The 13,497-nt window shown below is 38.5% G+C and overlaps 1 protein-coding gene across 4 annotated transcripts in view; it reads right to left on the bottom strand.

The window, feature by feature from the left end:
* Positions 1–13,497, bottom strand: part of LOC120309387 (dedicator of cytokinesis protein 4-like) — a 161,761-nt gene that overhangs the window by 73,567 nt on the left and 74,697 nt on the right. For 3 of the 4 annotated variants that reach the window (XM_039346559.1, XM_039346558.1, XM_039346557.1), the window contains 4 exons: positions 6,786–6,927; positions 5,646–5,812; positions 4,306–4,392; positions 666–842 (listed from right to left, as the gene is read on the bottom strand). In XM_039346559.1, the coding sequence (XP_039202493.1) occupies positions 666–842; positions 4,306–4,392; positions 5,646–5,812; positions 6,786–6,927 (573 nt within the window). The remainder of the gene's footprint in view (positions 1–665; positions 843–4,305; positions 4,393–5,645; positions 5,813–6,785; positions 6,928–13,497) is intronic. The other variant, XM_039346560.1, reaches the window with a different exon arrangement.

The raw sequence follows: 13,497 nt of genomic DNA on the forward strand, positions 1-13,497 counted from the left end.
GGCCCATTAAAACTGACTGGATGAACTATTGGGGTTATGCTTGGGACTCTTTTAATCTATTAATCTGAGCAGGAAACCCTCAGATCCTGCCTATCATGCCTGCTATCAGCTTCTCCTAATAAAAGTTCCTTTTGGAAAGAAACTGTTCCAAGAGTCCTGCTTTCTTGGGATGAGGTTTTGAAGTGGGCCCTGACAAAGTGCAATCAGGAGAGCCAGGATTGCAATCATTGAGCACAGCAGTCACATGGGCATCTTATTTAATGACTGTTTCACTCAATGAATGAGTTTCCAATCCCATTTATGATTGTTAAACAAAGACTACTTGTATAATAAATATTGCAGATTTGAAAATCAATCAAAATATTAGCCATTCAGATTTTAAGTATTTGTAATTAATATATCAATAAATTTAAATAAAACATTTGCATTTATTTAAATTAGGTTTAGTAAATTGGGAGAATAAGAGAATAAAAAAAATATTGGCAAGGATGAAGACGCATATAATACTTAATAATATAGTATTCTATAGAACCTAATGGACACCTTAAAGTACCTGAAAGTTATAAAACTACAACTCTTTTCTAATATTACTCCTTAGCAACTAGTATTTGGAGTACTATAACAAGAATGCAATCTAACCCCAACACATATGGAACCACACTTACTTCTTGATACCTGGCAACTCCTCCATTAACTGCTGCATCAATTACACCATTCAAACACATTGTAAGTGGATTGATATTCTGCATCTGTCGAGTCTGGCACTGACTGATCAATGTCCTTAACTGCTGGTTTTTATTTCCCAATACTTCAATAGCATTCTCCAATGGGCTCATTTCCACCTACACATCATAACAAAAATGGCAAAAATAAAAACAAGATAGGTTGATTTGCACCTGAAAGTCACAACAAAACATGTTGATTTTCCAGCTATTTCATAGCCCATCATTCTGAGATTTTCATGTTGAAAATATTATTAAATTATCCAAATTCTGGCATTCTTTATGGTTTTTAGAATTATGGATGTAATTTATGAACACCAATTAGCATTTCTTAAAACCAATATTTGGGGTGATTACAAATTATCAAATTATTATTTCAAAGTACCTGATTATTCATAATTATTCATAAAGGTCATTACCTTTAAAGCCCTATATGGCTCAGGGCCAGGCTATTTGCGAGACCGCCTACTACCTCATAGTTCCCTACGTCCGGTTAGATCCCACAGGCTGGGCCTCCTTCAGGCCCCGTCGGCCAAGCAGTGCCATTTGGCAGGGCCGCAGAGGAGGGCCTTCTTTGTGATGGCGCCCACGCTTTGGAATCAGCTCCCCCCGGAGATTAGGACTGCTCCCACCCTGTTGGTCTTCCGTAAGCTACTTAAGACCTGGCTTTTCCGGCAGGCCTGCGGTTTATAAAACCTTACCCCTGGATGATTGTTTTTGTATTGTTGTTTTGTTATGTTTTATGTGTTTTTTATTGTTAGCCACCCAGAGTCCTTCGGGAGTGGGGCGGCTTATAAATTTTAAAAATAAAATAAATAAAAATAAAATAAATGTTACAGTGAATACGGTTTTCCAATCCAGTGTATTTAAACATTGTTATTGTCTTTTTTTCCTTTTCTGAATAAATTGTTCACAAATCAGTTCCAATGATATCAATAAATTTTAAGTGGTTGCATGGTTTTTCAGAAAAGGACACTAATGCAAGGAAAGGTGGAAGGAAAGAGAAAAAGAGGATGACCAGCAAGCAAGGTGAATGGACTTAGTTACAGAAGCAATGGATGCAATATTGGATGACTAAACCTAAAAGAGCAGGTTAGGAACAGATTGTCAAGCACAGTATCTGTGTGGTATCTAGGAGACGAAAATTACTTGATGGGACATAATAAATCACTGATCAGCATGATCACGCTAACAGAAAAATGGACTAAAAGAAAAGAGGGAAAATAATAGCAACAAAAATATTTATTTGAATTATAAGTGATTTTGGAAAAGTTCACACTTTAGCTTCTATGTAAGCAGATGAAAGTTACATAGAACTAGAAATGGGTTGACAGCTTTGAAATTTTAACTGTATTCATACATCACATGAAGCACATAGTTCATTTTAATCTCATTTTATGAACAAGCCATTTATTAATTTATACTTTTATTTATAACATTTGGCTGATTTATTTATTTACATACTACTTACTACTTACTTACTAGATTTATAAATCCATCCAACTCAAACATGTGACTCTGGGCAACATATCGTATCCCAAAATAAATAATAAATTAAATCCCATTCCACCCCGCATTTAAAATATGAATATGAAGTACAGAATATCAAATGGTGACCAAGCACCATCATAAAAACAACCAAAAGGAAATTCCACTCAACTGGCTCCAAATGCTTAGGGGAAAAGTCAAATCTCAATCTCTCAAGCAAGGTTGAGGCTGTTAGGTCTAGTGCCACATATAAACCCTAACCACAAACTGAAGGATTGTTAGAGAAGCCTTTCTCCAAGTACATTATTCACAACTCTCATCATTATAACCATATGGCCATGTTAAAATACAGAAGTGTATTATTGAACATTTAACTGTAGCCAAAATTTATAAAAATAACTCTGACATTTTAATTAGTTAGCATGTCCAGATGTTATGAATACATTTTGTTATTTATTCTCATAATTTGTTTCAATAGCTACTCATAAACATTCAATGAGTCATACTAAGAAATGTAATTATATCAGTCCTAATTACATAATTACAATTAAAGTGCCAATTCATTACACTTCTAAACTAGTGATTGTTATTAAATAAATGCCTTAAAAAGGAATTTCAAATACCAGAAAACTCTGTAAAAATGGCGAGGTCTGAGGAAAAACCTGTGAAACAATATATTAAAAACAATATTCAATACTCCTCCTCCCAGAATATCAGTGTTCATTTGAATTCCAGCCAATTCACAGGTGGCATATTGGTTTGGTAATTGGGTTCTTTGGCGCGTACTTTCAAGGTCTCTCTTGCTTTTGTTTCCTTCTGGCTCCAAACGCAACCGTCTCTCAGATGAGGGTGATACATTTCATCCCCTGGGGGAAGGGCACAATAGCAAGACAGTGCAAAGCATCCCCAAAGCATCCTCCCTCCCAACAGAATGATAGACCTTAAAGCATGGGTCAGCAACCCGCAGCTCCGGAACTGCATGTGGCTCTTTGAGCCTTCCCCTGTGGCTCCCAGCCTCCTCTGCCATTTGCAGAGAGAGAGAAAAACAGAGACAGAGAGAGGGACTTGCACTTCCCTGCTTCCCCCCCCTCTCTCTGTAAAAAAGAGAGTGGCCTTACACTGTTCCGACAAGCTGACAAGCTTATTGGGCGGGGTTCCTTCCTTTGCTACATCTCTACAGGTAGCAGGAAGGGCAGGATAGAGCCAGCCCAATAATGTGTTCAGCTTGTTGCAGAACAGCCTGAAGCCAGCTTGCCAGGTGACCAGAAGATCGGAGAGAGGGAGAGAGAGGGGGAGAGAGAGGGAGAGAAAGAAAGAGAGGAAAGAGAGAGAGGAAGAGAGAGAGAAAAAAAGAGAGAGGAAAGAGAGAGAAAGAGAAGGGGGAGAGAAAAAGAGGGGGGAGAGAGAGGGAGAGAAAGAGACAGAGAGAGAGAGAAAAAAGAGAGTGAAAGAGAGAGAGAAAAAGAGAGAGAAAAAAGAGTGAAAGAGAGAGAGAAAAGAGAGAGAGGGAGAGAGAGAGAAAGAGAGAAAGAAAGAGAGAAAGAGGGAGAGAGAGAGGGAGAGGAAAGAGAGAGGAAAGAGAGAAAGAGAGAGAGGGAGATGAAAGAGAGAGAGAGGGAGGGAGAGGAAAGAGAGAGAGAGAGAGAGAGAGAGAGAAAGAGAGAGAGAGAACACTCATGCACAGCAGCCTCTATTTCTTTTTAACTAAACTCTTCAATCAAGGTCCCCACACACAAACAAGTTTTGAGGCTCCTAGTGTTTTCTTTTCTCTGGGAAACAGGTCCAATGGCTCTTTGAGTGTTTAAGGTTGCAGAGCTCTGCTCTAAAGAAAGGTTACAGACGCATGAATAGGCATAGAGAAACAATGTATTTCTTTTGGGGACCCGACAGCATTAATAATTCTATAAACAAATTTCTTCCTTTCCTTTTCTCTTTGACTTCTTAGAGTAAGTTCAAAATCAGTTTTGAGCTTTATTGTTATTTGCTATTTGTTATTCTAATGTAAGCAATTTAAAGCAACATGCAAAATTATTTGACATCCAATATGCTATGGTAATAGTGGAGGGTCACCTATTTTTCCCATTTTTATACTCACAATTTCACGTTTCTCCACTTCAAACCATCGGGATATTCCTGGCAAGCTCTGCACCAAGATCAGTGTTGTTCTCTCTACCCATAAACTCTGAAATAAAAAATAAAATGCCAATTATGTATTCTATTTCTGGAGTGAGGTATGAAGTGGCTGTCATAAAGTTGAGTCCCAGAACATGTATCTGCAATAATTTATGTATTTAACTTTGAATGATAAAGAGATAGGGGGAATCAGTTTATTTAAACAAAATGGGATACTAATTTTCTTGGCAGCAACTCAAAAGTCATTTGGCACTGCATTTTTCCGAGATTTTTTCCCCCAACATTTCGGTATAATCTACAGTATTAGCTAATGGACTCCCAGCCAAGTACTAACAAGGCCCAATACTGCTTAAATTCCAAGACAGAATTAAATTATTAAATTAAATTAAATTAAATTAAATTCTTCAAGAGAGAAATAAAATTTTAAAAGATCTTGATAAATTAAAAACCACCAAAAATAACAGAATTCAAGGAATGACAAAAATGTTGGGGATTCATTTTTGAAGAAAACTTGAAGGAACTGGAAGTGCTTAGCATAATAAAGATTCAAGGAATGATGGAAATTCTTGCTCTCAGAAAATTCTTGATCCACTTTCTTCTAAAAATGGCAAAGTTCATTTGCTTAGGTTTCAGACAACACATACTCAAGTCTCTAGATCAGAGGTCCTCAACTCCCAGTCCTTGGACCGGCACTAGTCCATCGCCTGCCAGAAACCGGTCCACACAAACAAGCGAAGACCCATCCATGGGATGCAGGCAGCACACGAAACCACACCCCCTGCAGTCTGTGGAAAAACCTCTCTCCACGGAACCGGTCCCTGGTTCCCAAAGGTTTGGGGGCCGCTGCTCTAGATGACCCTGCTGCTAGTCAGTTTGACAGAACTGTGTGCCTCTGGCTTCTGTTTGATAACTTAGCTTAAGTCTTTCATCTTTTCTGGGTACCTAGGTTCCTTTTCTTTCTTAATAAGCACTATCAGTCCTCATCATTATCTCTTGTTTCCATATAAACTTCTTTAGATATGGCAGATGGCATTATTAGGAATGATTTGTATCCACAATACTCCCAATTTCATACCCTGTTTCTAATCTATGCCATGTGAATTTGGCATATATTAATTCCCTCTATATGGTGTGAAGAAAATCAATCTTCATTTTCTAAATAACAGGAAAATAAAAACATGTATTTAATATATACCAAACTCCAATGAGTCATCTAGTTTTACTTTTCATTTCTATGAATTCTTCTTGGAAACTCTGAAATGAATCAAATACTTGTAAATGAGAATTGGAATGATAATATACCTTAAATTCATTGTCTTTGTCTTTGGTCCCTTTGTGAAATGGCCTGTCATACCGGAATCGCCAAATATGATTGACTTTATAAAAACTTTTGATATTATCTGGAATGCCTTCTCTTTGTAGTACATCCTGGCTTTCAGGAATTGGTGTCACAGCATAGATTTGCAGATCTATGTATAAACTGTTAAGTACTAAGTAAACAGAAGAGGATGCATTTGCTAGATAAAGAAAGCAAGTAAAGTGCATAACAGTTAACAAGCAATTTGGAATTTGCAGGAGCAAATCTGGAAAACAAAAAATTGAGTTCACCTAATATTTCGGTCCCACTGTTATAACAGACTGGAACACCTTACTTCGCTGTGAAAGAACTACTACTTTACTATGCACTTGACCACAAACTAAGATATTCAGAACGGAATCTGCCAGACACATTATCCTGTGTCACTCCATCATCTTAAGAGTTCATGCAACCTATTTTCTTTTTGCTTTAGAATATCCATGAGGACAATATTCAATCATTAGCCAAGCATTTAAAGTCCAATGATATTATTTTTTGTATATACTACATTTTTATTTTTTAAACTGTAAACTACCTTGAGTTTTCATTTTAATCAAAAGGAAACCTGTAATTCAAGTAAATATTTTTGTTGCTATTATTTTCTCTCTTTTCTTTTAGTCCATTTTTCTGTTAACATGATCATGCTGATCAGTGATTTATTATGTCCCATCAAGTAATTTTCGTCTCCTAGATACCATACAGATACTATACTTGACAATCTGTTCCTAACCTGCTCTTTTAGGTTTAGTCATTCAATATTGCATCCTATTGCTTCTGTAACTAAGTCCATTCACCTTGCTGCTGGTCATCCTCTTCTCTTTCCTTCCACCTTTCCTTGCATTAGTGTCATTTTCTGAAAAACCATGCTGATATTATATCACTATTCCTGTATCTCCATTTTTTTGTAACATCATTACACAGCTTTTGCATCTGCTATCAGTTTATTTAATTTCTTTTTTCCATTACTACTTTTAAAGTAAACCCAGATCTGTATTATGTATTTTTTAATTTCGATTTAACACACACTGCTCCATTTAAAGTTAATCTAGTAGACGTGCATGGCTTTAAAACAATAATAGGGATACACTGTGACTCTCCTTGAAAGATGGTTTCATCCGGTGGATTGGCATGTTGCATAGCAATGGCATGTGGGAACTCATTTAACATCCGCTGTTGAAATGCCTCCAGACGCTCATAATCATGTCCTCGGCAAACGAATTCTTTGTTCTGCATAATAAAGAAAATAAAGCTCTTTCTATAAATAAATGTGGACATTTCCCTCTTGTTCTAAGATTCTTAAGCAATGTTCCTTATTTGTAACTGTTTCAGAAGAGAATTTTGTCTGCTATTTTCAATTACGTTCTATCCCTAGCTATTAAAAATGTAGAGTAAAAAATGTTCCACCCTTTTATTTTGGAAGAATTGTAAGACAGAAGTACTTTTGAGAAAGAACTCAAGAGAAACTAACAATGCATTAATATTAATTCCAAAAATAAAAACAATATTTTAGGGTACTTGTACATATTTGAATTTTGTTTCTTTCAAGAATAATGTTTGTCTCTGTTGTATGATAACTAGTGCCAGTCAAATATCTTTTTTGTTAGACATATACCCCAAATAATGGTTAATCAGTTTTTTATTGAAAGAATTGAAAACTGAAAAGTACCAGCTTAGATGAAAAAGAACTAAATGTTTACATTTGTGTTCATATTCAAAATCCATGGGGTTTTCACAGTAGCTCTGAATTAATCGTTCCATTAGAGCAAGGGTCCCCAACTCCCACACCATGGCCCATTACCGGGCTGTGGCCTGTTCGCAACAAAGCCGCAGGCCAACACACACACACACACACACACACACACATGCAGCTCAACTTGTGCAAACAGCAGGCTGGCATACACAAGCATGTGTGTGCAGCTCCACTTGCAGTCATGCTGCATGTTTATGTGCACATGCATGGGCGTGCGCAGCAACCCGCCACTTACACAAGTCAAGCTGTACATGCAGCATGTGCACCAGCCCACCAGTCACACGGCCTGGTACCCCTCTATCCCCCATCAGATCACCAACCTGCAAAAGTTGGAGACCACTGCATTAGAAAAGCAGATGTGGACTTCCGGCTGTGACGTCATTGTGGAGCGGGTGAAGGAACAGTTCTCTGTTCCTAAGTCCCGGGAAAATCTTTGCCAAGAGCCAGCAAGGGCTTTGCTGATCCCGGAGAGATTGGTAAATTAAAGAGGAAGCTTCAGAGAAGCCGGATGGAAAGCAAACACCCAAGCATAATGGAGCAGCACTCTTAAAATTGGCGAAGAAACCGGTCTTTAAGGCCGGCTTGGAGCGATGACGGCAGTCTGAAAGGGAGTGAAAAATTGAACCAGCACCTTTGTAATGGGAAACGAGGAAACCCCTGAAGGATGTGAGGATCATTTGGCTGAGAGAAGGCACAGGAAAAGTAAAGCTATAAGGATAGAAATACAGCAGCAACTGAATTGAAACAGCGGAGAAGGGAGCAAATAGAGCAGAAGGAGAACAGCGTGAAGAATGCTGAGAGCCCACAGCAAAGTTTACAAAATGTGAGAGACTGGAATTTAAGAACTGCAAGAAGTTGTGAATGAAATAAGAAAGGACTGGAGAAAGGACAGTTGGAGGCAATAAAAGGTGATTAAGAAGGACTTTGAAAAATTAACATAAGGATTAAAAGGTGAAGTGACACAACAGAGAAATTTAGCTTATTTTTGAAGAACAAATAACATTGAAACTTGGACTTTTATTGACACATATCTGGACAAAGTGATGAGTGGATGTTTTGGAAATATTGGATGTAGAGAAGAAACAATAAGAGGTGACATTTGATGGATTGGTGGACATATTAAATTGAGACTGAAGGAAAAAAAGGCTGATGCAATATTTACTCATATACAAGCAGTGATTAAGCTACAAGCAGAAAAGTGGTCTCAGGCAAATGTATTAAAAGTAATGAAGTAAATGAATTGCATTAATGAAATAGAAATAAGTGTAATTGAACTTAATAGAAGTGGAAAAGTAATCATAATATCGTAAAGAAATATAAACAGGTGATTATTCAAGTAAGAGTGATAGTGAATGAAATTAAGAGTGGTGACAATACTTAGAGAATAGTATATGTATCATGTATAGTGTTATAGAAATATATATATATATATATATATATATATATATATATATATATATATATATATATATATATATATAGGTCTTTGGTTGTTCGGGTTTTCTCCCTCGTAAAATTGGAAGTGTCTTGGCAACGTTTCGACGAAGTCACATTCGTCATCTTCAGGCTGGTGTTTTTAGCTTCTTGCTTTGAGCAGCAATGTGTGGTTTTAGCTGTTTCTTCCTTTTAACTGCCAGTGAGGGTATGAAATGATTGGATGGGAGCTTGGCTGTGTTCTGATTGGGTGGAGGTTTGTTCTGAATGGTTAGGGGCTTGGCTGTGCTCTGATTGGCTGGGGGAGTGTTCTGTTTGGTTGTGCTCAGGTTAGTCTGAGTTGCAGAGGGGTTTAAGATTTTGGGGTTAGGGAGTCGTTTGTCAATAAGGGTGGGTTTCCAAATGGCTGGTAGGCGGGAGGTATCATCTCGCTTGTTCATGCTGTGTGGGCTTTTTCTATCTCGATGGCTTCTCTGATTATTCTGTTATTAAAATGTTCACTTTTGGCAATGGTTCTGGTATTTTTAAAGTCAATTTCATGTCCTGTGGCTTTAAGGTGTTGGACCAGGGAAGATGTTTGTTCCTCTTTTTTGACTGAGTTCTTATGTTCTTCAATGCGTGCACTTATTCTTCTGTTGGTTTGTCCGATGTATGTGGTGGGACAAGTGGTGCATGGGATTTCGTATACTCCTTGATTTTCTAATTCAATTTTATCTTTGGGTTTCTAAGGATGGTGGATATTTTTCTGTTTGTGCAGAATGCTGTTTTGATGTTGTGTTTATGAAGGATCTTACTGATTCTGTCTGTGGTGCCTTTTATGTATGGGAGGAGGGCTTTGCCGTTTCTTGTTCTTTGTCTTGGATTTTGGTGGGGGTTTCTTTTTGGATTAGGTTTGTAATCTTATTGCTATGGAATCCATTGGATGTTAGTACATTGGTGAGAGTGTGTAGTTCGGGTTTTAGGTGTTGTTCGTCAGCTAAGCGTTTTGTTCTGGAGATGAGTGTCTTGGCTACAGAGTTGATCTGTGCTGGGTGGTGGTGTGATAGAGCGTGCAGATAGCGGTTTGTGTGTGTTTTCTTCTGGTAGATGGTGTGTCCTAGGGAGCCATTGGATTTCTTGTAGACTAAGACATCTAGGAAGGGAAGTTGGTTGTTAGCTTCTGTTTCCATGGTGAACTGTATTTTGGGGTGTAGGCTGTTGATGTGTGTGAGGAAGTTGTCCAGTTTTTCTTTCCCATGTGGCCAGATTATGAAGGTGTCGTCTACATATCTGAGCCAGAGTTTGGGTTTGTGATCCGATTTTTCTAGAGCTTGGGTTTCAAAGTGTTCCATGTAGAGGTTGGCAATGACAGGTGAGAGTGGTGATCCCATGGGTGCTCCTTCTGTTTGTTTGTATTTTTGTCCGTTATAGATGAAGTATGTGTTGGATAGGCAGTGGTTGGTCAGATCTAAGATGTGTTTGGGGGGGTTATATTTGTTTTGAATAGCTGTCAAGGCTTCTTTGATAGTCACTTTGGTGAAGAGGGATATGACATCGAAGCTCACTAGTAGGTCGCTGGGCTGTAAGCTTTGTTTCTTTATGATCTCTATAAACTGGAATGAGTTTTTTACGTGTGAGGTGAGGGATTCTGCATAGGGCTGTAGTTGTTGGGCGAGAAATTTGGCTAGGTTTTGTAGAGGTGAGCCTATGGAGCTGACTATAGGTCTGAGTGGGGTTCCTTCCTTGTGTATCTTGGGGAGACCATAGAGTTTAGGGCATCTGGATGATTTCTCTCTGGGAATGATTCTTTGCTGGATCTCTTCGCTAATGGGGGAGGCTTTTATCTTGGTTCTGGTGTTTTTTTCCAGGTAGGTGGTGGGATCTGTATTTAGGGGTTTGTATGTGGAGTCTTGGAGTAGGTTGGTTAATTTGGTTTGGTAGTCAGATGTGTTCATAACCACCGTGGCGTTGCCCTTGTCTGCTGGTAGGATTATTATGCTGGTGTCTTCTTTCAGGTTACGTAGTGCTGTCTGTTCCTCTTTGGGTAAGTTGCTTTTTGGTGGCTTGCTGGTGCAGAGGATGTTGGTGATTTTGAGTCTGATTTTGTTAGCGTCATCGGGGTTGATTTTGGTCAGGCTGGTTTCAACTTCACATATAATGGTTTCAGTGGGGATGTGTTTGGGAGCGACTGCAAAGTTTAATCCTTTGGAAAGGACATTGGTTTCGGCTTTGGTGAGGATCCTATCTGAGATGTTATGCACTGTTTGTTTCATGTGTGGCTGTGAGGGAGGAGGGGTGTGTTTCTGGCGTTCTTGTAGTCTTCGGAGTTTGTTGGTGTGTGTATCTGTCTTGAGGGTGGTCTGTGTTTTGGCTCTCCAGACGGCGAGTTGTTTGGATTTGTCCCATAGTGCGGGGTGGATCTTGTTGCTGAGTTTGAGGTGGAGTGTGAGGAGATCTTTGTTAATTCGGTCTAGGAGGAATCTTTTTGTGTGAAGTTCATTTCTGATTAGGGCCAATTCTGTTCTTTTCAGGATCCGTTGGGTGGCTGCAGAGTTGGAGTGGAATTTCAGTTGGAAACATGTGGGGATTAGATTTTGATCTCGGCAGTTACGTAGGAATGCGAGGTCACATAAAATGGAAGCTCTTTGCACTTCAAGTTTTTCATAGGTCCTGGTCAGATGGTGGATTTCCTCCCCGTAGAGGTTCGATATTTGTTTTCTGAGGTTTTCGCGGGTATTTGTATATAGGTCTTTGGTTGTTCGGGTTTTCTCCCGCGTAAAATTGGAAGTGTCTTGGCAACGTTTCGACGAAGTCACATTCGTCATCTTCAGGCTGGGGTTTTTAGCTTCTTGCTTTGAGCAGCAATGTGTGGTTTAGCTGTTTCTTCCTTTTAACTGCCAGTGAGGGTATGAACTGATTGGATGGGAGCTTGGCTGTGTTCTGATTGGGTGGAGTGTGTTCTGAATGGTTAGGGGCTTGGCTGTGCTCTGATTGGCTGGGGGAGTGTTCTGTTTGGTTGTGCTCAGGTTAGTCTGAGTTGCAGAGGGGTTTAAGATTTTGGGGTTAGGGAGTCGTTTGTCAATAAGGGCAGGTTTCCAAATGGCTGGTAGGCGGGAGGTATCATCTCGCTTGTTCATGCTGTGTGGGCGTTTTTCTATCTCGATGGCTTCTCTGATTATTCTAAACGCCCCACACAGCATGAACAAGCGAGATGATACCTCCCGCCTACCAGCCATTTGGAAACCTGCCCTTATTGACAAACGACTCCCTAACCCCAAAATCTTAAACCCCTCTGCAACTCAGACTAACCTGAGCACAACCAAACAGAACACTCCCCCAGCCAATCAGAGCACAGCCAAGCCCCTAACCATTCAGAACACACCTCCACCCAATCAGAACACAGCCAAGCTCCCATCCAATCAGTTCATACCCTCACTGGCAGTTAAAAGGAAGAAACAGCTAAAACCACACATTGCTGCTCAAAGCAAGAAGCTAAAAACACCAGCCTGAAGATGACGAATGTGACTTCGTCGAAACGTTGCCAAGACACTTCCAATTTTACGCGGGAGAAAACCCGAACAACCAAAGACCTATATACAAATACCCGCGAAAACCTCAGAAAACATATATATATATATATATATATATATATAATAGATGTTAAGAATATTATAAAGTGTACTAGATAATAGTGGGATAAGGAAAGGTACAACTTTACTTGTAATTTTAGTTGTTAATGTTAATGTTATATAATGATATTATAGTCATATATATTGATTTATAGTTAGAAGTATTATATATATTCTTTATGCAAAAGTGGAGAAATATTATTCAAGTAATAAAAATGACAAGTACTGTAACAACAACTAAAGTTAGCAAAAAAACAGTTACAAATCCCACAACTACAATGGCCTCTCCTTCAAGCCAGAGAATCATGTTGGGGAAAGAAAAAGTAGAATTGGCAATGAACCCACAGAGTTTGCAGATAACACTACAAACGATTCAAGAAACAATGATGATGACCCAAGAGGCAATAGCAAACAATCATGAAGAAATGAAAATACATCATAAAGAAATTAAGAATGATATTGGGAAAATGGAGATGAAATTAAAAATATGAATGATAAGATAGGTAATATACAACAAACAATGATGGAAAATGAACAAAGAATTCAAAAAGTCGAAACAAAAATGGAACTTGTTGACAGTAAAATAGAAGGAATGATACAGAAATCTGAGCAGGTAAATAGGGAGTTGACTGAATCTATTGCTTTTCTGGAAAGGAACAAAGCTTCGTTCTTTCTCAGATTTCAAAATATTGTAGAGGAAAAGGAAGAAGATTTTGGAGAAAAGATGGCAGAGATGTTGGCAGAGATTTTAGGCAAAGAAAAACTGGAAGTAAGAAGAGACATAGACGAAATATATAGAGTATATACAAATTATGCACGAAGGCATAGATTGGCGAGAGAGGTCCATATAAGGTTTATTAGAAGACCAATAAGTGATGAAATATATAAAAAAACAAGAGACAAATCAATAATATATAAGGGTAAAGAAATAATTGTATTAAAACAAATACCACGTAGTATACAAAATCAGAGACGAGAATACCAATTTTTAATGACTCAATTAAT

The sequence above is a fragment of the Crotalus tigris genome, unplaced genomic scaffold, assembly GCF_016545835.1.
Source record: "Crotalus tigris isolate CLP2741 ecotype Arizona unplaced genomic scaffold, ASM1654583v1 scf7180000018006.973166, whole genome shotgun sequence".
NCBI classification, from domain to species: Eukaryota; Metazoa; Chordata; class Lepidosauria; order Squamata; family Viperidae; genus Crotalus; species Crotalus tigris.